The following is a 27,764-nucleotide window of genomic DNA, read 5'->3' as shown; positions in this document are numbered from 1 at the left end:
GAATCACTTTCTATACTTACCCTCCCTCGGGTCTTCGTCCGGCTCTTTGTGCACAAAATTTACGGGGTTTTTATTCTTTTGCCTAATTACCTGAATTTAGGGTTCGGAGGTTAAAATTTCAGGGCGAGCCTTCGTCCACTCCAGGGCCATCTAAAAACGGGACGGGGCGCCTCCCCGAAGTTTAGAAGGCCCTCCTAGAAGTCCTTAATCCGAGTCACGGCACCAAAATTTGTTATAAATGAAGACGAGTTTTTGAGCTAATCAGTTAATTTTATTAAGCAAGCGAATTTAAAGCAAGCGGTAATTAGGCAAAACAGCGCTGGGTGACCGGGGGAACTCGGTTCCGCCAACGGCACACACACTCAACTTTTCGTATATGCTTATATATGTTATGTACTCGTTCACACGCTGGGACACCCTGACGAGTTAGCTCCTGGTTGGCTAGTTGACAGTGTCCACGAGCTGCCGGGCGCTCTGTTATCTGTTGTACCATCTGGGCACTCTGTTATCTGGTGCTCCATCCGGGCACTCTGTTATCTGGTGCTCCAGGGTTGGCTTAACTAATATTACAAGGTTCTACAAAACATAATCAAACTTGTACAAGCGTAGTTACTGCTTACAACAATATGCATAATATAATTGAATCCTACTCGATTTGCTCAACAATAACAATTTTGACCATCACTTATTACAATATTTATGGAATAAAGTGATTGGCTTGAAGTCAAATTGCATACAGTGGGAAAGGTCTGCTTGAGACTCCTTGCACCCACAACTTATCATTGTTCATTCTGCCATTCTACTTCCTTGTGGGTTTCCTAAAAGAAGTTCTTGGCCTGGCTACAGCTCAGGCCTTTCTCTCCTTTGGAGCCTGTATCAAACTGCTGCTGGTGTGGCTGGGTGTAGGTTGAGAGCACACATCACAGTGACCATTCCAGAGGCCAGGACTGGTGTGTTAATCTTCTATGAAAAAAAGTGTCTGTTTTTTTTGTCTCCATATCAAATGTTGTGAAGTTGAGTCTTTTGTACTGTCCTTATTTTAAAGCTAAATACCACACCTCAATTGGTGTCTACTGTGGGAGCGTTCCCAAATTCAAACCCAGATACAAGGCTCTGCGAGGCGGAAGCATTGATTCAAACTTGCAGTTTTGTGGCAGCAGTTGGACCACTGAAGAAGAAGGTGAGATGGAAGGGGGTTGAATGCGCAATGGTCGCCTCAGCCAAATGAAAAAAAAAAAAAATCAGGGAGAAAGGGTCCTTGGAGGTCAGTCCTCATGTGCTGGCTCTGGATCAGAGCAGGTGGCTGACAGAGAGCTGCAGATGATCCTGCCCTCCTTCAGTGGTGCATATGGCATCACATCTCGCTATCATTAGTTCATTACGCTTTCTCCTTCATCAACAGTAGCCAAATCACTACCACTGCCAGCCAGGACAGGGACTGTGGCCCAACTGCCATAAATCAGGCATGGTAATGAGATGCAAGGTCTGTTTCTATCCTTGCTATTAGTGTGTGGTCTTGCCATAGGTAAATTCCTAGTTCTTCCTCTGCTTGCCCATCAGATCTGACCTTGAGTATGGGATGGTGCTGTAGAAACGCTGGCAAGATCTGCCTGCTTGCTGAGATGTCTTTCTGCTTTTCAGAAATACCAGTAGCACTGTGTGGGTCTTTACTGGCAGTCTTCACAGAAGCCAAGGCCTGAAATGGGAATCTCTTGCCCCCTGTTACCAGTGGGGTTTTTAACCTCTCTCTCCTGGCTTGCTAGCTCAATGGTGTTCAAAGGAAGTAAACTGAAGCTAGTTTTATGTAAAATAAAGCAATGTGATCTTCTGAAGTATTAAAAAAATCTGTGAATGTCTCACTTATTGGATGGGTTGATTGTAAAGGTGTGAGGTCAACTAACACACTTCTTTCTTTTTACCTGATCTGCAGCTTCTTTTCAGTCCATATTGACAATCGAGATGAAGAAGCAGCAGAGGTTCTTGAATGAGGATGGGGATGGCGATGGGAGGAAACCAAATGCCATTCCTACCCTGGACGACTGGGCCAGTGAGGCTGATGTGCAAGACTTCAGCACTGGGCAAGGAGGCGGCCACCCCCACGTGGCATGATGCTAATGGGATGCAATACTCTCATTGATTGGTGTGGATGTCAGTCAAGCTCTGCTCCATCTCTGCCCCCCTTCCTCGCTGCCTCACACCTGTGGGCAGAGCTCAGAGTGTCCTTGGCTCTCAGACCAGAGCAATTAAAAACATTAACTCTGTCCTGGGGTGTTATCTCTTGTTCTCAAACTAAGTCCAACTAATGAGCATGCTAGCTATAAAAAAGAACGGTTTCTAAATGCACGAAGAAAATTTACCCATTTTCAGTCAAACCAGCAGGGCCCTTAGAATGCTCACTTGCAGTTATCTTGGATTTATGCAGCTGTTTGTGGAAACCTGCTGTAGTTAGCGTGCTTGGCATTGTTTTGTGCCTGTATGAAAGATGTGTGGAACACTCTTCAGGGCACTACCAGCAGAAAACTACTGGCCAGGGAACGTATTTTAGTAGTCCTGAGAGATGGCTTCACACCGGAGTATGAGGCAGGAGATCCCTTTCCCCGAGGCTGCTGAGAGGAAGGCACTGATGAAGACGAGCCAAATATTTCTAAGGAAAATTCTTTTAGAAGAAACAGATGTGAGCTGAGAAACAGCTGATCTAACATTTCAAGACATGGGCCACTGGTTGGACTTAATTTGAGGATGCATCTAGTTCAAGGTGCTGATTGTGACTGCATCTGTACCCAAGCCTTGAGTGTTTGGCATCTAGGGCCTTCATCCATGGCAGAAATCCTATGTGCCGTGAAGACCCGCTCTCAGAAGAGATGCAGCAGCTGATTGTTGCATGCTTTTTCTAGCACTAGCCCCTGCAGCGAGGACCTCTCTGCATGAGATGCTCTGCAAAACCCTGCATGAGCTCCGGATCTCACATTTTGAAGGTTTTCTTCAAAATGCCTAGGTGAGGAGGGGAAACGTTTTGACGCTTTTGGTCGAGGTTGGGTTACACTCAAGGTGTGTCAGTGTACTTGGCTCTTTCTCGTCTCATTGTGTCATGCAGTCACAGGAGCCCACAGAGCAATCGATCACCCACCTTTGGGGAATGACCGCCCTTGGCCACAGCTCCAACAGAGACCGTCGCAGTGCTCAGTGGGAGCAAATTGTGTACAGTACTCAAATAACCGTGGTGTCCAGCACAACATCTCATTAGAGCTGGCATGAGGGATTGCTCAAGTGCTTTTTGAAGGAGCTAATGAGGTTTGGCATTCAGATCAGCTTATTCCTAACTCTTGATTTGCTGCCCTGGGTAAGCTGCTGCTTGTGGTAACTCGTTTCATGGTTGAGCAGGCCTGCTCTGTTGAGAGGCAGCCATTAAAGGAATTTTCGATAGGGGCATTGAACTTTTAAGATCTTCTGAATGAAAGCTGAGGGCAGAACTTATAAAAAAAGCGTCATGTGGGTGATGCTTTTAACATTACATCTTTGGTGTGTGCCAATTGGTTAATATTGTTAACAACTTAAACAAAATTAGTAACAATTGTTAGTAACAAGTAAATATTTGAGAAAGCAGTTTGCTGGTTCAGAAATTCCTCAAAACAGTAAGTTCAACGATAAGTGAAAGGAGATTTTGGATGTGTAATCCTGCTTGCACCATCGTGCAGAGGAAAGATAAAGGAGCACTTCCTGGGAGCTGTGCCTCTAACCTAAGCAGCTTTGACACCAAGAACATCGAAAAGGGGTGAGAGATACAATTAGTAGCGCAGGGATCTGACTCGTGATTCTCCCACAGGCCTGGGGAAGCTGCCCAGTGCCACTGGGCGATGGCTGTTTTCTCCATGTAAAAACTTCATGTTAAAGATGCATTAGGGCCCTGTAAGCTGAAATCCACTGGCCAAAAAAACCCCAAACAACTGTCATCACTCCAAGTTAATTTTATCCTAACAACAACTCTCTAGCTGGTGAGATATTTGATTCAACCTCCACAGTGGCTCCAATCCTGATGAACTCTACAGGGTTGTTGGTATCAGCATGTCTCATGTAATGCTACTGTATGTTTATTGCTCTGGGAAGCCACCAGAGAAACAGCTTGTTAGGTGGGAAAGAAAGTAATGGTAGCATTAAATAATCTCTGTTTGCATTTACTGGTTACTAATGATCCAAAGAAGCTGAAAATCCCAGAGGATGCATTTCCTTTTGATTAACCCAGCAGAAGGATGACAAGGAGCACATTTACTGTCGACTGAAACATCACAGGGCCTGGAGCTGTTCAAATGCAGCTCTGTTCCATTTTTTCCTCTCCAGAAAGCCATTTTCAAACACTTTTTCGCTTCGTAGGGAACCTCTGCCACTGTTCTCCTCTGTACAGAGAATGGCACCAGCTTGTTCTCCAGTCTCCTGTCAGTAGTGGCAGAAGATGAGTCCTGCACACCCAACGCTTCCCCCAGGCTGCAGGCAAATTGCTCTGCCTAATGATAATTCGGGTTACAGTGGTTTCAGTGCAAGGGAGAAAGGGGTGGCCCTGCATAGCTGTACATTTGGGGTTTTCCATATCATGTAGCTGGCCTGAATTAGGAACTATGCCCTGAATTTAAGCAATTAACCCTGGGGGGGCCACAGAGGTGTGGTAAGTAATGCCTTTCTTAGTTGCATTTACAGTGTGTTAGCATTTAGGTAGGACAGCCTGGCAGAGGAACAGACCTGAGGCATGGAGAGCCTGGCTTTGTGGTGCAGGGTAAGTCAGTGGCAGAGGCAGCCTTCTCCCCTAGCTACAGAATACACTCATTCTATGACTTACAACTTTAGCTTGGGTATTTGAAATACCTTAGGAAATGTGGCATCCTCAGCTTCATTTAATCAGCCAAAATTGCCACTGGCATATTTCTTAGATATTTATCCTATACAGTGAGATGAAAGAAAATATACCTTAATCCCTGCTTTAAGCCCTAGTCCAACTCACAATTATAACTCCATTGCTTGTTTTAAAGTACGCAGTCCAAATAGACCTACATCTCTATTTTTAAAGGTATTTAGTGCCTGCCTTCCATTGAAAGTAATGGGAATTAGCCTCTAAAAACCTTCTAAGCACCTTCATTCCTTGACCTTAAGCTGTCTCTGTGAATTTATCTAGACTAACAAAAAAAGGGTGAAAGCCAGAAGTGGCCTGACTGTGTCAGTTGACTCCATCCTTTCTGAAATCACTTGCTTTATTCCAGATGAACACTTTGACAGCTTTTGAGCAGAATTAAATCTCTTGGGTAGGAGGTGGAGCAGTACAGGGCCTTGCTGCAACATGAACAATTTCTGTTGAAATTTGCTTGAGGATAGCATTTTATCTGACTATAAGTTTGACTGATAGGAGGGTACCTAAAGTCTCTGTACAGGCATTCTTCGTGATTTGTTTGAAGCTTACAGAATACATTAATAGGAACCTGCCTTTGCTTCTTCCATCTGGTGCAGAGGCATTTTTCCTTCTGTAATAATTTAACTGAACTGTTCTGTGATTGATCCTTCTGGCTGCACTTAGCTAGCATGTGATAGTTGTTCTGTTTGCAGACCTTCAGAGGCACCTATGAGTGGATTTTCAAAAGCAGCTCACATTGGCATCCTTCTGTACTCACTGACGTTTGTAGGAACTTTACTGCTGGTTTACCATCCTGACCTCTTATCCTAAGGTACACTCAGCAAAATCCCTTCTTACCTCTCACTTAGGCCATAAGAAATGGGTTAATCCATTTAAGGAAGCAAAAGCCCTGTATGGTAACTGAGGTACCTATCAGAAGGTGGAAAGAAATCTCTATAGAGTTTCGAAGTGAAAGCAACCAAAGTGTTAAGGAAAGTGTCTGCAGAGACTGAGGCTGAAAAATGTCACATTTTGCTGTAGCACTAACCTGAAGGGCTAAGCATAAACTTCCTTTACTCTCATATACCCTGTGCACTATAACACTGCCTACAACTCCTCGAGCCCCTTGGGATGTGTGCTTGCTGATGTGAGAATGGCAGGCAGTTTCTGGATAGCTGGCAGCCCTGACTCTGGGTTGTGCTGTAGCCTCAGGCTTGCTGAGGTGCTGCAAGCATGATAGATACCTGAGCAATGCTATAAATGTAGGCAATTCAGCTACAACAGCAGTTGTTTCAGCTGCTTTTCTCCTTCCTTTCCCAAGGAGTGGCAGATTTGGAAGTATTTGGCTTGTGGTTTGAGTTGTGGCTCAGAATTACTCATGGATGTGTCAGAAAATCTTACCTACCCCTTTCTGCAGAAAAGAAGTCTTGCAGACTGGTGAAAAGTGCTACAGATACGAGTGACACACCAGTCTCCACTATCATCAGCCTTGGTAACCCCCCCTAAAATCCAAGTACATTTGTATTAAAAAAGAGCAAACTATTCTATCCCCCATTTTTCCAGTTATTCTTGGGGTAAGTCCAGCATGACATTACAGCTCTTTGTATCCAATGTGTGAAACAATGCTCCTGCTGCAGTGGCAGCAGCACCGAGGTCAGTGGGAACAACCCCGAGACGCTGTGCTGGGCCCAACAGCACTGGGCCTGCTGAGAGACTTGCCTCTGCTGCCGTGCCCGTACAGCCGTGGGGAGAGCAGCTGCTGGGGTGGAGTTACGTTTCCCTCGTTATGCCAACAGTAGTCTTCGTCCAGTGTTTGTACTTTATGGCTATGATTTTGACAGAATGTGGAAAATGTAGCTTAAATATATTTTAATGTTGTTTTGTACGCAGGAACCCTGTAGGCAAGGCGATACCAGGAATCGGTGGCTGTCACTTGCACTAGCAGTGTTATTTTTCCATGCAGGCTCCTGATGCTGCAGGGGAACCCACCAGCAGCTGTATCAGGTCCACCGATCAGAAGCTCACTCATCAAGTAGACTCTCATCTGCAAAGAACCCATCGCTCCCCCCCACCATGGCAATGCAAGATGATTTCACAGCAGGTAAAGGGCTGCAGCAGACTGGAGACTCCTTCAGTTGGGCTTGTTGCAGTCCTGTTTCTGCAGCTTTTGCCTGGAGGATGTTTGCCTGCAGCGGCAGTGCCGGCGCCCAGGAAAGCTGCTCAGCTCAGGGAGGAAGAGCGTGTACAAAAGCTGCATTCAAAGTGCTGATCACGAGACCCTGGAGATGCTGGCAAGTGCAGCAGCTCTTCTTCATGCTGTACAAGTGAGAGGCCAGCCTTAGAGGAATGGGGAAGATACTGAACAGGACACGAGGCATGGAAAAATGCTGTGTATAATCTTGAATTTTCAGGAACAGCCAATATCAGAAATTTTGGGGGGCAGGCTACGTTTTTGTTGCTTTTGGGTGTCTCTGCAGTAAAGAAAGCAGGGAATAAAGCCCTGTAATGGTGAAGCAGAACAAAGGAGAAGATTTGGATGGACAATTTGTGTCCTGCAGATACAATAATCAAATATGCCAGTGGGGACATCTAATGCAGAGTGCAAACCTCCTTTTAGTTATAATACCTGGTGATTAATTGTTTGTGTCCTAGTATTTTCTTTGTTGTGAAGAGAAATCTAAAACCAAACCAAACCAAAACTCAATCCAAAATTGAGTGGGAATTACAGGAACAAAGGACTTTCAAACTATTATAACTTCGGAAAGTATCTACTTATTGGACATTGCCAAACTCTAGAGACCATTGTGGGTTGTCTACCCTTTGAAAGGAGAGGAAAGAAATCCTGCAGTCATGGATGGACAACTAGCAAAACATATGCAAATATGTAGAATGTTGAGCTGTCACAATGCTGGAATGCAAGTGCACCACCAAACAGAATCATTTGAGGTTACTGTCCTCGACGACTGCCACAGTTTCCCAGTGAGCAGTGTTTAGCTCAGAGCGCAGCTTCAGAGAGTGACATCAAAGGTCAGTCTGCTACCTCCTGTGTGAGGGAGATATCAAGGAGAATCGTGTGAGAGTTGTTTAGAGTGATTTACATGGGGGCAGGAGATGTGAAAGGGTAGAGGGAGGCCCTCCCGTTGAGTCATGAGTTTCAGAAAGGATGCCCTTGCTTTCTAAACTCCTTCTTGGAGAGGAGTCTAGGTGTGGCTAGATCCAAACTTAGCCCCAGACTTGGTCAACAGTTTATATCTAAGAGACACAAAGAGTAAAGGAAAACAGGCCATGGATTCTGCATCTCAACCTGCTTATGTCCCCTCATGCGATGATTCAGTCCAATAACATTATTTGAATCTGGGGTCTTCTTGCTTCTCACTGGATTCTTTCACTGTCTTCAGACAGGCCCTTATTTTGTTTAATTGCAGACATGTTTATAGTCCATAGCCACTTTGTGCTGTCCTTGAAGGCATTATTTGGTCAAAATGAATCCTGTTTAGCTCAGCAAAGTACAAAACAGGACTTGTCTTAGGTGTCCATGATTGTCTGTATCTGCTTTTGTTTTCATTAAGTAGATACAAGTTCAGTGAATATGAGCAGAACTTTACAACATACAGTTTAAGATTTCAGCAAAGTTAGCTTACTAAGTAAAGTGAGACAGACAGTATCTTAAAAATTACACAACCTTATCACAGAATCACAGAATCGACTGGGATGAAAAGACCTCAGAGGTCATCGAGTCCAACCCTTGGTCCAACTCTAGTCCGTTTACTAGACCATGGCACTAAGTGCCATGTCCAATCTCAGTTTAAAAACCTCCAGGGACGGCGAGTCCACCACCTCCCTGGGCAGGCCATTCCAATGCCTGACCACTCTCTCTGTAAAGAATTTCTTTCCAATATCCAGCCTAAATTTCCCCTGGCAGAGTTTAAGCCCATGCCCCCTTGTCCTCTTGCTAACTGCCTGGGAGAAGAGACCAATCCCCACCTGGCTGTAACTTCCCTTCAGGTAGTTATAGAGAGTGATGAGGTCACCTCTAAGCCTCCTCTTCTCTAGACTAAACAACCCCAGCTCCCTCAGCCTCTCCCCATAGGTCTTATGTTCAAGTCCCTTCACCAGTCGTGTTGCTCTTCTCTGGACAGGCCTGTAGTTGCCAGGGTCAGCTTTTTGTGGACTGGGGTAACATTGGCCAATTTCCAATCACATGGGACCTCCCCAGTGAGCCTGGACTGTTGGAAGATAATGGAGAGCGGCTTGGCAAGTTCTGCTAGCTCCCTCATCACCCTAGGATGGATCCCATCTGGTCCCATAGACCTGTGAGGATCCAGATGGCTCAGTAAATCACCAACTATTTCCTCCTGGAATACAAGGGGCCTATTTGGCTTCCTATCTCTGTCAACCACCTCCAGAGATGAGTTGTCCTGAGGGCCACCTGTCTTACTGGTAAAAACTGAGGCAAAGTAGGTATTAATTACCTCAGGTTTCTCCTCATCTTTGTTAACTATATTTCCCTCAAAGTCCAACAGAGAATGGAGGTTTTCCTTGCCCCTCCTTTTGTTGTTAACATATTTGAAGAAGGACTTTTTATGATCCCTGACAGAATTGGCCAAATTAACTTCAAATTGCACTTTTGTTTCCCTGATTTTTTTTCTGCATGATCTAGCTATTTCCATAAATTCTTCATAAGTAGCCAGCCCTTTTTTCCACAGTCGGTAAAGTCTCTTTTTATTTCTGATTTCATTCAGAATCCCCCTGTTTAGCCAAGCCGGTTGTCTTCCCCGCCGGCTAGCCTTTCGGCACACTGGTATAGCCTGTTCCTGTGCACTCAAAACCTCCTGCTTGAAGCATGTCCAACCCTCCTGGGCCCCCTTGTTTTTAAGCATTGTTTCCCAGGGTATGCTCTGAACTAGACTTCTGAATAGGCAAACATCTGCCCTCCAGAAGTCCAGCATAGAGGTTTTGTTAATGGCTCTCCCTGCATCTCTGAGTATTGAAAATTCTATTATTTCATGGTTGCTATGCCCCAGGCGGCCTCCAACCACTACACCTCCCACCAGCCCTTCTCTGTTTGTAAACAGTAGGTCCAGCGGGGTCTTGCCCCTGGTAGGCTCATTTACCAGCTGATGAAGGAAGTTGTCCTCTATACACTCTAAGAACTTCCTAGACTGCCTCTTCTGTGCAGTATTGAGCTCCCAGCAGATATCCGGCAGGTTAAAGTCACCCACAAGAACAAGGGCCGTTGATTTTGAGACATCTGCCAGCTGCTTGTAGAATAATTCATCTCCTTCATCGTCCTGGTTGGGCGGTCTATAACAGACACCCAGGAGGATGTCAGCCTTGTTGAACTTCCCTCTGATTCTGGTCCACAGGCACTCAACCTTGTCACTGCTGACCTCAAGTTTAACAGAGTCGAGTGACTCTCTAACATATAAAGCCACCCCTCCACCTCTCCTACCCTGCCTATCTTTTCTGAAGAGCTTGTAGCCACACATAGCAGCACTCCAGTCATATGAGTCATCCCACCATGTTTCTGTGATGGCAACTATGTCATAGTTTTCCTGCTGCACGATGGCTTCCAGCTCCTCTTGTTTGTTGCCCATACTGCATGCATTAGTGTACATGCACTTCAAGTGAGCTGCTGATTTCACTCTTAATTCGGGCTTTCCATCCTTAGGCAGATCTTTGGAGACCCCAGTTGCAATGTTCCCCTCACCTCGCCTTCTGAGTGTCGATGACTTCAAGATCAGCAATGAAAAGGTAAGGGCTAAGGACAGGAGTGAGCAGGCTTCCTTTTCAATGACTGTTCAGTGCTTAGCACAAAATGTCACTGAAAATCATAATCTTCCCCTCTTGTGGAGCAGATTCTATTTGGAATACATTTGACAACTACAGAGCAATTACTTGAGTATTTTCCCTGGTGCAGAAGTTACTGGTTGGGAGGCGGTGCTAAGGTTAGGCAAAAAGCATTCTTTATGTGCGGAGGCCGATTTAGAGAAGATCTGAATGGCAGGGCAAGTTACACATTAGTGAACATGTGCACAGTGCGTGCTTGGAAGCACAGAAGCAAAGATTATAATGCTGAATGCAAGGAAGGTTGCAAAATAAAATAGAAGACGTTGCTTTTCCTTAGTTACCCTTCTTGCTGTATCTCACAGCCATCTCATTCACAGTTTTTCTATTCAATAAGACCAATGTTCCTCCAACTTGTTTTCACGTGACTCCTTTTTTGGACTCTGGGTTCTCAGAGAGCAGCTGAGTCATTCAGAAGCAAGAAAGTGAGAAGCAACTGCAATTACTGGCCATGAATGTTAAGAAACAGCAAATTACCTCTCATTGCTGGTTATTGCAGATGGGTTTTATTCCCCTGCCATAGCCTGTAGGAACTGAACCACCAGCTCACGGTAAGGTGAGCTCTTAATCTGTCTTGGAGCGCTGCTATGACTCTCTTGGTTCAAGCAGGGCTTCCTGACATAGATTGAGAAACAGCACCTTGGACCAGTGGAAGGTTATGGCAATGGAGTGTTACACATCACTAGCTGTAATTGTCTGCCAAGATGAGGAAAGGAGGAATTCTTCTGAAACTATTGAGATGTATATGGAGCTGCAGTAAAGAAGATGACATGCTACCACTGTGTTCCTGATGAGGTGGTGTGTGTGGTTTGTGCATCTTTTTTCATGTGCCATGATTTATTTCCATTGCAACTAGATCCGTGTTGTCTTGTGCAAGTCATCTCACAAGAAAATAGACGACCAGCAAAGGAGAGAGCAGAAGATTGTGCTGAGGGAGAGGGAGGAGGAGGCAGAAAAGTCCTTGCGGCTCCCTGCACTGAACATCAGGGATGCAGCCAACAAAAGTAAGTGGTTGCAATAGTTGTGGGCCTTTTTGTTTGCTTGCTTGCTACTTACATAGTGTTGCAAATGTCTATGAAATTGGACTGGAAGGCTGTTAAACTTGCATCTGAGTGGAAGCTAAGAATGATATTTTGAATGCTCCTTCCTAGTGATGCTACTCCAATTTTCAAAACTGATCAGAACTAGCCTGACATGGCTCTCCGTTCACCTCGAATATAGTTGTGTATATGCACATACTTGTGCATATATACATATGTCACTGATGTCAGTGATAGTGGTATCGGTAACATCCCAACTAGTACCCATCTGAATATTTTTGATTTTACAGTTCCTCCGTACTTCGTAGAACACGTAAGGTAGCATAAAAACACTGCAGAGTCCATAGTAGTGCACAGATTCTATGTAATATTTATACTCAGTACTTTTAGACAGCTCAGATGTTTACGTCTATACTTTAGGAAATGAGCTTTTGCAGGCAATGCATGAAGTTTTTGACCTACAATGCTTTTGATGATAAATAGGTTTCATAAGAAATGCATCTGTCATCTGACTGTTCTTATACCTGGTATATTTATCATCAAGAAACTGTGTTTGCCGACAATTTGCATCTATATTTACATATTTTTATTCTCAGTTCACATTTGGAAGGCTTTTTTTTTGTCACAACTATCAAGACTAGAAATTGCCTTTTTCCACAAGAGAAAGCTTAGGCATTGCATAGTTTGCAAACAAGTACATTTGATGACAAATAAATTTCACCTCAGCATCTTCAAAATACAGCCAATGGGTACCTCTGAAATAGTAAATATTCCTCATGCTCGGAAAACAGTGAAATCCATCAACTACTACTTTCCCGATGGTATGCTAAAATGCACATGCACTTAGCTGCCTGCTGTCCAGAATAGCTGAGATAAATGGGAACAGAGGTGCTGTCAGGCTCAGCAGGTCACGTATCACTATTCCCTGGCACTTGCTCCTTGTGCATTCGACCAAGCCCAGAAGGACTTGGTTGTTCAGGCTCGGTGCTCACTGGGGACAGCTGGAGATGTTTCCTCAGAAAGTTACAGGGTCCCTCTGTCCCCACTGCCTCAGGTCACAGCAGATGATACAGGGAGGTTTGTGCACACCTCAGGAGCTTACTCCTGGGGTTAGCAAGTCCTGCTGAGCAGCACTGGCTCCTGGTGAGCGTAAGCCCTGCAGCACTATGAATCTGCAAGCTGGCTGTGGTACCCATACAGATGTGGGAGCTGTCTCTGTGTGTGCAATTTTCAGGTTCACACAAGGAGCTGATGCCCAACTGGCGATGAATGGGAGATGGTTGGGTGCTGGAAAAATGAGCCAGACAGCAGGGAAGCCACTGAATCAATGCCAGTTTGCTTGCATATGTAATCCTGGCTGGGGACTGGGTTGCCATCTGCTCAGTGGCAGGGTGCCTTGCCCTGGGGTACGCAATGCTGATATCTGACGCTCTCCTTACAGTGACCTCACTGCCGCCCATTGCTCTGGACAACTCCAAGGGGGCAGATGAGCCACAGTGCAGGGACGCCCAGGAAGCCAAACCCTACCCTAACCCACAGCAGGCGCTGGTCAACGCGCTCACATGGCTCAGCAGCGATGACTGGTAAGAAAGCCCCCTGTTCAGTCTTTCTCCCTCTCAGTATAAAGGTAAGTTAGAACCTTTTTTCTAGTGCCTCTGAGCCCAAACAGCCCAGATGTCCCAAGGGAACTACTGAAACCACTCCAAAATAATCACAATATAAAGATGTGAGAGCAGCCTTTTATTTGCCTTGGTCCATAGCAGCGCTACAGCCGCAGCAGGTCCCTGCTGTTTCCTAGCTTGGCTTTTTGCTCCACGTAGCTGCAAATGAAACCTTCAGGGAAGAGAGAAAGTTGACAACAAGATGATTTGCTGGCACAGGCCAGAAGCAGGATGGAAGTGGTCTTGAGTTTACAGATTTGGGGCCTCAGGTCACTGGCCCAGGTGGGACTGAGTGAGGATTTATCTCTGGTCCTCCTGCGGCTAAGTTCCAGAAGCACCTATGGGGAGTTCCTATTTCCTATTTCTGAGAAATGGACTGAGATGTGGTACAGAGTTTCTCAGCCTGTCATTTCTTCTGAAAGCCTTGTGGCAGAAGACAAGTAAAAAGAAAATAAATCCTTCAGGAATCTTGCACTTTTAGAATTAACCTTTTTCTTCTTCGCTGCTTAATATGGGCCAAAGATGTTTTTGTTGATAATCACAGTGTGTCCTGAAATTGAACACAGACAGGAGGAGGCTCAGCAAATTTCAGGTGATATTGGTTGTCTCTTTGATTTCTGAGTCAGCATATGTGCACTAAGGCTCCATTCACACTGGGATAACCATGAAAAGTCTTCCATGATGCAATATCTTCCTTGTGCAATATCGCTTTGTTTTGCCCCTCTCTCCTTTCTCTTTCCCACTCCTCTTTGGTGCCCTGTGAGGTGCAGGGAGCTGCTGCAGGTGTGAAGGGTCTGGGTTACACTCAGGGACCCCAGTGGGGGTGGATGCCCAGCCCTGCCCTGCCGCCCTGGTGAACAGTGACTGTAACGTGTCTTCATGTAGCTCAGGTCCTTCACCAAGAAAGTGCTGAAAGAGGTGGGTTTTTACTACTTTTAAATAACATGTTGCTGTTGTAGGTGTTATTTTAAGTAGGGATTTTCTGGAAAATCCAGCTTTTTGGCTATTCTTGCCCAGGTATGGAGTATTTTATGACATGCTGCCTTTTTTGGGGAGGGGAGGGCAAGGCTGTGGGGAACAAGACTAGACTGTAGAGTGCAAACTCAAGCTATGAAGTGGCAGTGAAGACTCTCCCTCCTGCACTGCCCTGTGGGGATGGCAAAGAGGGAAAACACCCCGGTAACAGCCAGACGGGACTGTTTCTCAGACACAGGGTACAGGGAGCGTGCAAGAAACAGAAACATGGCACAGTCTTCCAGCTTCTAGGAAGCAGTGACATAGAGACTTTGTGTGCCAGTGATTTCAGGAAGGCTGTCTTGTTTAGCAGCTGCAAATTAACCCAGCCATTCTGAAACCATCTATTTGCCTTTTGGATTTATGTATGCTTTTGAACACGACCTCATCCTGTAGCAACGAGTCCACAATTTAATTAAGTGCTGTATAAGAAGCACCTCCCTGTGCTTGTTTGAGCCAGCACCCTGGTAATTTCAGAGGGTGCTGCCAAGTTCTTGGGTGGTGAGAAAAGTCAATCTTTTTGGTAATTGCCTTTCAGGGAGGAGAAAGTGAAGGGACTCATCAGCATCAGACGCCTGGCTATCTCCCACTCAGAAGTCCTTCTTTCTAGACTTCATGATGTTTCCTCGGTAGTTATCAAAGAGGTAAGAATGTTATGTTCAATTGTGTCCTATGTACCTCGTACATGGAGCATAGAGTTGATATGTGCTTCTTCATTTACGGGGGTGTCTGCCTTCATCACTATTTTATTCCCTATTTTTCTAAGGGCTATGTCAACTATCTCTATGATCTGTCTGCATATATAGCTGTATTTACAGGCATGTAGGGCATCTGTGTCTCTTCTCTTTGAGGTAGGTGTCATTCTCATGCAATATACAAATGCAGAAACTGCAGGTGATTTGCCACAGCCCAAGTCTCTGCCCAAGCTGTAATTAAACACTGCAGCTTTTGCCTCCCAGCTTCCTCCCACTTCTTCCTCCTCCTCAGCAACCCACGTGAGTGACTGCAGGTATTTATTTGCCTGTGTTTCCTGATGATGTTTTCTCCTCCTTCCTTTCTGCTTGCTTTTTGGTAATTTGCCCTTTCCACTGAACTGTTGACTCTGTGCGCCTGTGGAATTTTGCACAGCAGCAACTGGGTGCTTAGAGCAGCCTGGCTGTGGGGTGAGCAGGGCAGTCACACACAGCTTCACTGTCTCATCTCTCAGTGAACAGAGAGGTCTCATCCTAAGCTAATTAATAACATCTATGGCTGTATTTCCAACTTGGCCCTTAGCAGCCAGTTCAGGCCACAGACTTGTACTCTTACTACATGATTGCCAAATATATTACATTTTCCTTTGCTTGCAGAAGACAGTAGGACAGCTCATTTCCATGAAAGCAACTCCTCTTGTCCAATATTTAATGACATTGGAGGCTTGAATGTCCCTTGTGGTGTTGGACTCTTTAAACCCTTCTGTTTAGATATGCAGGACTCAGATTCTACCCCTGTGAGATCAGGCTTAGGACGAGAAGCCCTTTCAGGTTAGCTCATCTGATTTTTATATCACTTTTCTATTTCTGAGGAAATTTCCTCCTCTCTGTTCTACAATCATGCACAGAGACATCTTTCAGCTTTTGTTTCACTCCAGTCCCAGATTTTGCTTTCACAAGCACTTCTAGCACTTATGTGGTTTTCTTTTATTAAGAAGCACAACTAATTCTGGCAGAAAGAAGTACTGGTCTGTCCTTCCAAGTATTTTTCAAATGAAGCACGTGACTCTCAGTTATTTCTTCCTTACCCTTATGGGAGAGACTTTTGGAAGCAGGGGTCACCCAAGAACAGCCCTGAATGCTGCAAAACCCCACGGTTGCAGCTGTAATTGTATGCGACCTCCAAAATCCTTGAGTACCTAGAGTCCAACAGCTGGGGTTCTCCTGACCAGGCAGAGCAGCAGATGGACTCCAAGTCCATGCTGCATATTAGCCTGATTGTAGACTTGAGCCTGTATTTTCAATTTCCTCGTTGAGTGCTCAAACTGCCAGTGCTACGATTTTGGACAGGAGGAAAGTACTACTTTTCCTCTGTCTTGTCTTTATGAATTGTGCCTTTATAGTTTAAAAACAGCCATTGACTTTTTTTTTTTAAGGCCTCAAATCAAAGCAGTGCACATTATGGGTTGAGTAGCACACTTAGTTCTAGATTAAACAATATTTTAAAGCTTTCAGTCTCATTAAAATTGTATAAGTGGGCCTGAGGCCAGAGAAGAAGTTGGCGTCAGAGTAAGTGTGCTCCTGTGCTCCTTCTGCTCTTACTGTGCTCTTATGTTCCATCTGGACACGGTGAGAAGTCTTGTTGTTTCATGGGACTTTCATCTGGTGAAATGATTTTCTCTGCAGGATGGTTCTTACATTTCCCCTCATGACTTCCCCAGGTGAACAATCTCCGCTCAAAGGTGTGCTGCTGTGCAATCGACACTCTTGGAGAGCTCTTCAGGACCATGAAGAAGGACATGGACCACGAAGTGGATGAGATTGCTCGGGTCTTGCTGCGGAAGATGGGGGACACCAGCGACTTCATTCAGACAGCAGCCAATCAATCCCTGGGGCTCATGGCGGGGAGTGTGACTCCTGCACGAGCAATGACTGCTCTCATGGCCAGTGGAGTCCAGTACGTCGTTCTTTTCTTAGTGCTATCCTTCACCTTGAATTGTGTCGGTAGGAGGAAGGGATGGGAGGCAGAAGGGAATGGATGGGAGGGAAGGGTCCTTTCTCCTGCATCTTCTGTGACCTCGGTGATTAGATTCTCTGATCATAATCCTCTCTCCCTTCCTCTTGCATCTGCTTCTGCCCTACTGCAGCCTATTTGTTCTCACAATATGTCAATGCTGGTGAGACGTGGTGAATAATGGGGAAGCAAAAGTTCCTGCAACGCGTGGTGATACTGCCTTGTGGCTTTGCGGGAAGAGGGACAATAGCAATTCTAGCAGTGAGCGCCTTTTGGTATTTCACAGCGCTAACCACAGAGGCACTGAGAAAAGCCATGCATCATCATTATGCCATTAACTTGAGAAATAAGGAGGCTAATTGCTAACACATGGAGCACGTGCTGGGTGCGGCTCAGCAGGCGCAGCTCCTACTAAGGGGGCTCTGTCTGACTGTCATGTCCTTGAGATCTCTACTTTCTATTCAAATTGATGTTGCAAGTCAGCCTTGAGATAGTGAGCAGCTTTAGAGGTGCCTTCACAGGCTGACTCCCATGGGATAACTGAAGCAAATGCTGCCTTAAATCATAGAAGCACCGAGTACCAGATTGGAAGGGATCACCTGGGCCATCTGGTCAAACCCTTCTTGGCAGAAGTGCAGTCTAGACAAGGTGGCTCAGCACCCTGTCCAGCTGAAAGTCACTTCCATGGGGAGATTATTCCAATGACTGATTGTTCTCATTGTGAAAAATTTCCCTCTGCAGATTTGGAGATAAACAGGTGGAATAACCCCCAGGACTGCTGCAGTTCTGTTTGTGTAGCGGAGCCCTCTGATGAGTCAGCAAGAATTGTCTTTCATTTCCCCCTTTCCCAGACTAAATTTCAGGAAAGGAATTGAGTATCAAATAGTCCAGGGAGGTAGAACTCCTTCCTCTTACTTGCAGGTAGCCTCTCTGTACAATGCCAATTTTGTGTTTATCTGAGGACAAATCATCTACAGGTGGCTAAAATGGCAGTAAGAACTTGTGTGTCCTTTCCCCAGCAATGGCAGGGACCATGCTGTGACCGAGGCCTGTGCTTCTGGCCCTCTTTTTCCCCCTGCCCCAGTCTTTGTTTCCTTGTTTGCAGACACCGCAATGTCCTGGTGCGCAAGACTGCGGCCGAACACCTGCTGACTGCGATGGAGCGAATTGGAGCCAAGAAGCTCCTCTCAGGCATACCTACCAGTACTGAGGTGCTGGTGGGCATGCTGGTGAATCTTGCTCTGGACTGTCATCAGGACACAAGGTGATGATCTTCATTTCACCTCCTAAAATTTGAAAACTGTTTGGTGTCTGGCTATAAATGATAAAACCACAAAAGAGCGGAAGGTAAAATTTAAAAAGTTACTTCACAGTGTGGATAATGTCTGGGGAGATGACTGTACTGGGTAAGATGAGGTTGTCCAGCAAGAGGGACCATTGACAAATTCCTGTGACTTGAATGATTCTTTATTCAGATCAGCTGAGCTCAGATTAGTCAGTCAAACAATTCTGTTTCGTCTTATGTGTGCAAAGCAAAGCTGCAGCATTGGCCACTGTTCGTCACCGAATGGTCCCAAACATCTATTTCTGGGAAGGTTAAGACTGTCCTAGAAAAAATGCAGCTGTTTTCAAACAATGTATTCAGTCTTTCTAAATCCCTTCTGCAGATTTAATTGCCTATTGTAGTCACAAATTTTTCTTCCCAATCATTGTATAATGTTGTTGTCTGTGGCTGAATGACCTCCAAATTCCCTCTTCACAGTAGCTGAAGTTTCATAGTAGCAAAACCAAAGCAACTAACCAAAAACCAACCAAACCATTAGTCTGATTATTAATTAAATTCTGATTAATAGATGCGAAGAACACATGATCAATTAGCTCCCTGTGTGCATACATGTATTATAGAATACTAAATAGTAAGCATGAGGTCATCTGTCCTAGCTTCTCTGTCAGTTAAGGGGAAGTAAATTATTGTGCAATGGCAGCAAGACACTGCAAATAAGCCATGACATGCAAGCAGGAGGTGGTCTTCACTTGTCCCACGGGATCTTTCGCTTCCACAGAAGCATACCCTCAGTTTCAGAGTGAAATAGTATTTTCCTGTTACCCCATGTTCTCCTCTTGTGTTCAGCTGGTAGCATTGTGCAGTGGCAGTAAGAGGAGGTAAATCTCTTTGCTGAAGAGGTAATACCTCCTCATGCAGGTATTACACATGCTGAGTTTAAAATATCAGTTTATTAACGCTTTTCCTTCGTTTATTCACAAGGCTAGGGAGAAAAGACAGTAGTAGTCTGTATTAATTTCTCTTTTTCCTATGTTAGATATTATGGACGGAAGATGCTGAATTTATTGATGAGTCATCCAAAATTTGACAGTTATTTGAAAAAGTCTGCCCCCTCACGTGACTTGGAAGCTGTTATGGCAATGATTAAGCAGAAAGTAAGTGCTTGGCAGGAGAAATGTCTTCTTTATGCTAGTACTGAGATTGCTAATATGAGATTGAACATACCTCATCTTTCTTTACCTCCTCCTTCTTCTGCTGAATCCTTTTGCTCCTGGGAATGAGCTGTTGATCCTCAGCCTTTTTATCTTCAGACAGTGAATAAACTAGTATAGTTAGAAAGAAAGTGGGTGTATTTTGAATATCAGCCACAAACAGGAAGGGAAAGTAGGAGAAAATGGTTTTACCATCAAGCATTAAAAAACCCAATGCTACTCCCCACACCCCCCAATAAAGCAAGGAAGTGAGAATAGTGCTGCTGAAGGCAGTAGAGTCTTTGCAACAGATGAAGTATTAGTGCCAAAAAAATTTCCAAATATACAAAAGATGCACAAGGCAATCATAATTAGTACACATATTGTGTGTATTCTGGGAACACTGCCCTGCTGTTATGCTCTCTGAAGCTGGAAGAAGCTTCATGAATTCAGCATCCCATGTAAAATCATCCCTGTTTTTTTCATTCCTTTCCATTTACGTTCTAGACAGGAATGTGTCTTTGTGCGGGGATAGGGAGAATGAGCGTAAACCAAATAAACTCCCAACACAATGGGCCACCCTCCAGAAAGTCCAAATGTTTCCCACCAGTTTTTTTCCTTACCAGTTTGCATTATTCCCATTTGTGCACAAGACTAATGAATTCTGAATTTTATATTGCTGCCCATTATGGTAGCACCTATAATCTACCTTATGTTATTGAAAACAAATAGTAGACATCACTGGATCTCTGGCCCATCTCCCTCTCTAAGTTAGGAAATGTTTTCCTAAGCCTTTCTTGGTAGCAGTGATCCTTCCTGGTTATAATTTGTGTTTTAAACAAGTAATTTCCTCTTTTATCTTCTATAGATTCATGGTTTTTTATGTATTTGTGTAGGGGACAGAAGACCATCCATGTGAACCTCCCTCTGCCAAGGAGCACAAGAAGTCTAAGAAAAATGGCTTGATGATGCCCCAGGACAACTTGCCTTCTATTGGAGGGTACTGAGCACTTCTGTTATATCTGACAAAGCACATGGCAAGCTTTGCATGTCTCTTCCTCAAAAAAATCTTTCTGGTGGAGACAAGGGGTACCAGAGATTGTTTCCTTGCCCCACAAATATTCTGTGATCAAAAATGTCTACTTCTACATTAGGCTGAACACAACTTCTCTGGAGGGTTTTCCACAAAAATTGAGAGAGAGGAAGAGACACCCACCAGTTTTAGTTCAGAAAATCCAGTGCGGTGGCGAGGACAGTGTTGTGGAGGCTGCGAGAGGGTCATTTCTCCGCTGTTTGGTTTGGGACAAGTAATTTCAATCAGGGTATTCCTATCTCAGTGGAGTCTTTTTGAGATGGGTGGTTTGATGAGAAGTCCCATTCTAGAACCAAGATGCCATTCCCAAAAATAGCACTTCCTATGCATTTTGTTTGGCCTGGCGGAGTCATTGCTTTCTGACTCACAAACAGTACTGGCAGTTCTGGTCAATAGACATACCAGTGTGGACTCTGTAGCTATTCATGTCATTGAGACCCATTATCGGTTGGTTGATGGACAGCATGTTTTTTTCCCTTGTGCCTCAGTCAGCACTCAAGATAGGAGTTTGGTCCTTGCTGTCTCCCCATGCCAGCGAGAGAGCTACTTGTACCTGCTCTTCTCTGGTAACAGAGTGGATTTATTTAGCTCTGTTGTGCTCAGCAGTGGCAGGAAGATGACCACACACCTCAGTAGTGGGGTTAGGAGCTGCTCGTGCTCATGGCAGAGAGAGCCTGATCCAAGACAATTGTTCCCCTTGGGTTTGTCCAGCTGTGGATCCAGCCGCTAAGGAATCAATAATGTAAGCGCAGTAGCGGGATGGCTGGCTTCAGTTTTTGCCTCTGATACTGATCCTCTGGATCCCTTCAGCTTTGCCCCTTGATCTGTCTGGGTAGGATTCATCTGTTCAGATGCATCTGAGCTATTTATCCAGATTCCCATATCTGTTGTAAAGGCACTTCTCCAGGACAATTAATTTCCTTATAATACAGACACCTGCCATAAGATGAGGCATTTAAACTTTGTAGTGCCTACTTTTCCCCACATAGGGATGCTGGATGAGTACCTGGGAAGACACCTGAAGATAAATGAGATGCATCCCATCCTTGGTGCCTTGGTTCTCCCGAGTAAGCACTAGTGATAATGTTAAGTCCAGATTGTCTCCTGTAATGATTGTAATGAGATCAAAGCTGCTTTTCAGATAAAGATCTAGCTGAAATCACATCATTAGGAAGTCTTCTCAAGTTACATTCCTCACAATTAGCTGAAGGGAGATATTATCACCAGAAGGTCTAACTTTGTTTTTATTTTCCATTTTAAGGTCTGTCTCTGATGTACCCATGCCACCCTCTCAGACAGCCCGTCAGAAGGCCCGTCAGACAGTCCGTCAGACAGTCCGTCAGACAGCCCATCAGACAGCCCGTCGCCCATCACAGGAAGAGACTGAACAGCGCCAGGAGCTTTGCAAGCTCCTGACAGCTGAGGACTTTCAGACAAGAATGGAGGGAGTGATGCTCCTCCTAGATCACTGCAAAACCAACCCCCAGCTCATCTCCACTGACATATCCCAGGTAGGCAGGGCATCTCCATCGCTCCTTTCCTGTTAGGTCCCTTCCCAAGCCTGTACCAGTAAAGTTAAAACAGTGTGTCTTACGTTACATACTAGCTGTCTGGGACAGGCTGGTCTCTTCTCACCCCGAATAATTTCATTCAACTCCAGGCATCAGGAAAGTAATTTCAGTCCAAATGTATTTCTCTGGCAGGTGTCTGTTGGTGCTGTTCATGAGACAGAATTTCCTGTTGCTGTAGCTTTTGCTGTATCTTACTACCAGTTAGGTTAAAATAAAGGAAATACAGTCACTGAAAGGCTGGAAATTATTCTCTAGAAGAGAAATGGGTTGGGGTGGAGGAGAAGTATCAGGCTGTGTTGATTAAAAAAAAAAAAATTAAAGGATACTCCTGTAAACTTTCTCTTCTATTGCAGACACAACTCTGCCTATTTACTTCTATCCTCATCCCTTTCCTGATTGGGACCATTCTCACCCTTCCTGTGGGTCCTTTTTTCTCTTTGGAAAGAGGAAGACAATGGCTAGAGATAGATCTCTTCCTTTTCCTCCCAGCAGCTGTTTTTTTTTCCCCTTTTCCAGCAAATGGTGCCTGATAATGTGGCTGTCAAGGGACTGAACCCGCTCTAATGAGAACTACACAACACATTAAACTTCAGAAGTCTACCTGTTAGCCAGACAAATGGTCTGGATACTGAAGAGTTCATCAGAGCCCTGCACTCCTCCAGATGCAGGTTCTGAGACAGATAAAAACAAAACTTGGATCCCATCCAGCCACAGTTTTGGCAAAATCAATACTGCCCTCAGTACTTGAGGCAACTTTATGGAAAAATGGGTATCATAAATACCTGTTTTCATACCCCTGCACCAAAGATATTGCATTATTAAAATGGGAATAATTTAATGATTTATAGCGATGATTTATGTAAATAATAATGTAAATAATGTAAAGAGAAACACCATATGAACTATCCTGTCCCCACTCAAACCTCGTAATAAAATATGAAAATCTTTCCAACCGCCATTAGGTGCAACCACTACAGTGAGTAGCCCATAGGAAAACAGTGAAATTGTGCTAGTAAGTGCTGACCTAACAGAAAACATCATGTTTTACATTTCTGGGTCCTTGTTTCTACATCTCTCCTTGAAACAAAGACATTTTAATCCAGATTTCATGTCCTTTGTTTTCTTAACAGATTTTTGACGTTTTTGTCCTGAGACTTCAGGATTGCAACAAGAAAGTGAAACAGCGGGCACTGGAGGCACTGGCTTCAATGACAGCCATGCTCGGAGATGCCTTGTACCCAGTCCTGACCTCTCTGGTAGTAGCAGTCACTGAGAACCTGAACTCAAAGCACTTGGGGATTTATACTGCAGCTGTGAATGTGCTGGAAGCATGCATTGATCACCTAGGTAAGGCTGACCTCTGACACTGACTCTCCCCAGCTGCGGCTCCTCCATCTCAGAGCCAAGTGAGCACTAAGTCTGTGGATGGCTGTTGTTGTCTGTGGGAACATCCAGCTGCTGCAAGATGTGTATGAAGTCCTGCCTGCATTCTTTTTATCCCAATCGGTTGTATCATGTTGAGATGTGTAGCTGAATGGACGCTGCTTATCACCTGGGTCATAGGTCTGATTATTGCAGAGAGGACATTCTAGGGATTATTTTAAGTTCCCACTATAAGAGCATGAGGGAAGTGACTAGCACCTGTCATGACTGTTTTTCCCCTATTTTTCCTGGGAAACTGCATGCATACGGTTTTTATTGAATTGGATTTCCAATATGTACACTCTGTTAAGTTTACAACCACTAAAACAAGATGAAAGGAATGTGCTTTTTCCTTGACACACATAGGGGGAAGTGTGGTGGAGGCTCTTTGCTCTTGCTGGGCTTCTTTCCCACTTCTTTAGAGTAAACAAGAATAAATCGAGCTGTAAATGATGGCTTGTTCCAAACGTTGTTCTGCATGGGATAAGATTACTCTAACCAATAACTACATAGCCAAGGTCTGCTGTAAATTCTCTTGCCACACAGATTTATGTCAGCTGTGAAAATGCAGCACTGGGTGAACATGCCTGAAAAATTTAGTGTTGAAGAGGCAGGTGTTGAAGTGGAATTAACAACTTGTCCACATCAGCTGCTTTGCAACCTCAGTGAATCTGCTGACCTGCTGCCTTTCTGTATTCCAAGTATTGGGTTGTTCCTGATCATGAAGCAGGAGAGAAGGGTGAGACCTTTACTGCTCTTGGCCCTTACCCACAGAGGATGTGGCAAATAGATCCCTTCAGGGTTTTGTATGAAGCTTTCCGTCATTCCCCTCTCACCAGTTCTGAGAGGTCACTGTAAATTTTCCATGCTGGCAGATGCCAGAACAGGAGCAAGGTGCATCTGTCTCTTACCACACTAGCTTTACCCAGAGACAGGTTCTCAAGCAAACAAGGTGGGATATATTTTTTTGTTCTGCTCATTTTTGTGGACATTTGTAAAAGTTCAAACAGGTAACTGAATCACAGATATTTCAAAATTCAAGACCCTAGGGCTTTACTGGGGGAAGGAAGGCTCTACTGGAAAAATGCATGAGCAAAACCATACCATATGCTGTAAAGTGACAGAAACACCCCAGAACGCTAAAGGATTGTTCAGTGCTCCTAGCAAAGTGTAAGAGAGCAAAGCCTCTTGCCCCATTGCTCCTGTGAGTTTAATAGCTAAGAGCCCAGCTATTGCACCGAGGCTGTGTGTTGACATGCCTCAGATTCTGAACTTTAGGTGAGACTTCCTCATCTGCCACCTTTAATGATCCATGCAAAAACGCAAGCTCGTTAGAAAATTGTTTGATCACTTGATGTGAAACAAAAAAACCCCAAATGACATACAAACAAAGAACATAAAACACCCCCCCCCCAATCTGTTTGACCAAAATTCTACCTAAAACCAAACTAATTTGCTTCCCAATAATGCCTGAATCATTTGTTTACCTTAACCCTGGCATTGGCTTGGATGTCCCCAGCTGAAGGCCACACACATTCATTAGCTGTGACCTGGGACCATAATCCCACTCAAAGGAGCCACCTTGTAGGTGGAGGTGAATCAGCAAATCAAGTTCAACTGCAATGGGACCAAGACATCTTGCTGTCTCCTCTGACATCTGTCCTGCCCTGTCCTCTGTCATGAAAGAAATGCCCTTCAGATGGCCACTACCTGACACCAGGGCATGGAGTCAGACCAGCAGTCCCAGATGGTTCCCAGAGGAACCATCACTCTGCGAGAGGGGAGGGGGAATTTCCCTGTAGTTGTCAACATAGCAAAGAGGGGAACGAAGTGAAAATGAGAGTGCGGAGAAGCAGATTCCTCTGCTCAATACAGCAACTGCGGGCTGCCTGTCCTGTGGCCAGCAGGTTTAGCTGATATGTAGTACAGGGAGTTAAAGCTGGGTTAGTAAGAACCAGACTGCCTGCTGCCTTGTTTTCTCTAATAGCTATTAAAAGCTCCTCTGTCTTTATGTCTCTCAAGGCAGCAAAAGTAATTGCTGGGTGAATTTGTTATTTACTTGAGCTTTAATGTTTCAAAATTTACAGGGCATTTGAAACTCTTAAACTGAAAGGTGAATAGTGCTGACATACTTAGCTTCCTACAAAAATGAGTAAACAAGCAGTTCCCCCTCACCCATCCCAAACCCAAGCGTTCCCCTGAAAATCTGTGTAGATACCAATATTAATGACTAATTAACATTTCGTGCTTCCACAAGACCTCCAGATCTCAGAGTGTTTTGGTGTTTTTTTTCAAAGCAGCAGCTGTACGGTAACTCCCTGGGGAGGAAGAGCAAATGTGAGACAGCATCTGCCAATACTGCAAGAGGGTGGGACAAAACGTGAAGTGTCTGTTTGAAAAGATGAATGAGAAGAGTGTAATTACCAAAGCAGAAGCTTAATTAGCGTAGCAGGACGAATTCATTACTGCACACTCACAAGGAGATTGTTAGGGACTACCTTTTTTATATCTCATGCAAAACGGAGCACTTAATAGCACAGTACTACTTAAAACCACTTTGGGATTTGACTCTGTAGTGGTTCACAAAGAAGCAGGTTGCCTGCTCTACCTATTGGTGCCACTCCTGGTGACACTGCGAGGTATCGTAGTGCATCCCACATACATTCTGCCTCCAAGAAAAGCTTTGCTTGGCTTATCAAAGCAGTGAGACTGCAGGCTTGCAGACCAATCCAGGCAGCAGTTTATTAATTAAAACAAGACCTCAAATCCACAACAGGCAGCACAGGAGATGTTAAAATATATATGGCAGTCAAGTTTCGGGAAATCAGGTTGTTTTTCAGTCTCTCTACCAAGATCCAGTTTCAGAGATGTTACAAGAGCACCCGAGAGCAGATGGTGTTGGCAATGAGCAGCAATTATCTCTTGTAAGAGTAACTTGGAGTGTTGTCCATAGATCCTAACAGGTAGCTTGAAAATTTAGTACCAGCTTGTCCTTAAAGTGTGAATGGATGCATGGACTTTTGAGCCTCCTGACCCTTTTCCTTAGACAAGGGAGGAGGTCACTTCTGCAAAGCTCTAGGATGCAAAACATTTTCATTGCTTACATGTGATTTAAATTTTGAGGGCCCTGATGTGGAAGTTTTAACACAGCTCCTTGTACAGCAGTGTCATGAGACGATGTGGAGAATGCAAAATTGCCGGCAGGACCTCTTTGAGCACGACAGGCGGGCCGGCAAAAGTAATGAGTCTAATTCAATATGAATTTAACATCAATACCCTTTAATGAACTCTTAACAACACTGAATAGCAATGTCCCCGAAACCACGTTTTTCCAGCCCTTACATACTCAATACCGAAAGGCCATGCGGCAAGCACAGGCTATGATTGGTTACATATGCAGTCAGTCTTCCCCCCCCAAGATGGTGATTGGCTGCAGGGCACTGTATGCGCAGCGACGCCCCTCCTGCAGCCTGGGTCAGGGCAGACCAGCTTCTGTTCACTTCGGTGCGGTCCTAGTGCCCCTCAGTCACCCCAAGCCCTGGCTTGTTCACAGCATACGGCCCAAAAACTCTCCACACGGCAGTTAACTTTGGATTTACAAATGTGAAATGAGAACTGTTCTTTTTGAATTTAAAATCCTCCCAAGTAAGCTGAAGGAAAGAAGTAAAGGACTCTGAAACTGGCATAAATTTCCTTCATGTTACAAAATGCAGTTACCTCTGCCTTTTCCCCTCCTTCCCTTTTTAACTATTTTGTTTCTTATAACCTCGGAAGAGTGAGCAGAAACAAATGTTTCTCTTTCAGATAACACATTGCTGCTGCAAATCTTGGCCAGCCGAGTGCGTTACCTCAGCGGCCAAGCTCTGCTGGATGTCATAGAATGTCTCTCAGGTATTGCCTCTTCAGCTGATCTCCGCTTCTTGTCAAGTCTTCAGAGGGAATATTTAAAGGGAACGCCTCAGAATAGACAGTGCAGTCGCTTATCAAACACCAGAAGGTCCTGAGCTTGTTCCTCCTGCAAAATACTTGTACTTGGTGTATTTGGCAGGGCTTTGCCTGGCC

At 44.7% G+C, this 27,764-nt stretch overlaps 1 protein-coding gene across 1 annotated transcript in view; it reads left to right on the top strand.

Moving 5' to 3' along the window:
- Positions 1-376: 376 nt before the first annotated feature.
- LOC309437574 (TOG array regulator of axonemal microtubules protein 2-like) overlaps positions 377-27,764 on the top strand; it is a gene marked incomplete at both ends in the record, with an annotated part of 29,679 nt that continues 2,291 nt past the window's right edge. The window contains 14 exons of the mRNA XM_082048117.1: positions 377-425; positions 1,046-1,180; positions 1,931-2,047; positions 10,545-10,627; positions 11,577-11,724; positions 13,202-13,343; positions 14,974-15,079; positions 16,849-17,084; positions 18,247-18,405; positions 19,463-19,580; positions 20,513-20,616; positions 21,971-22,220; positions 23,411-23,627; positions 27,507-27,593. Of these exons, the coding sequence (XP_081904243.1) occupies positions 377-425; positions 1,046-1,180; positions 1,931-2,047; positions 10,545-10,627; positions 11,577-11,724; positions 13,202-13,343; positions 14,974-15,079; positions 16,849-17,084; positions 18,247-18,405; positions 19,463-19,580; positions 20,513-20,616; positions 21,971-22,220; positions 23,411-23,627; positions 27,507-27,593 (1,951 nt within the window). The remainder of the gene's footprint in view (positions 426-1,045; positions 1,181-1,930; positions 2,048-10,544; positions 10,628-11,576; positions 11,725-13,201; positions 13,344-14,973; positions 15,080-16,848; positions 17,085-18,246; positions 18,406-19,462; positions 19,581-20,512; positions 20,617-21,970; positions 22,221-23,410; positions 23,628-27,506; positions 27,594-27,764) is intronic.

The sequence above is a fragment of the Streptopelia decaocto genome, assembly GCF_964273445.1.
Source record: "Streptopelia decaocto genome assembly, chromosome: 3".
NCBI lineage: Eukaryota > Metazoa > Chordata > Aves > Columbiformes > Columbidae > Streptopelia > Streptopelia decaocto.
The sequence above is the reverse complement of the archived record's forward strand: the minus strand, read 5'-3'. Positions and strand labels throughout refer to the sequence as shown.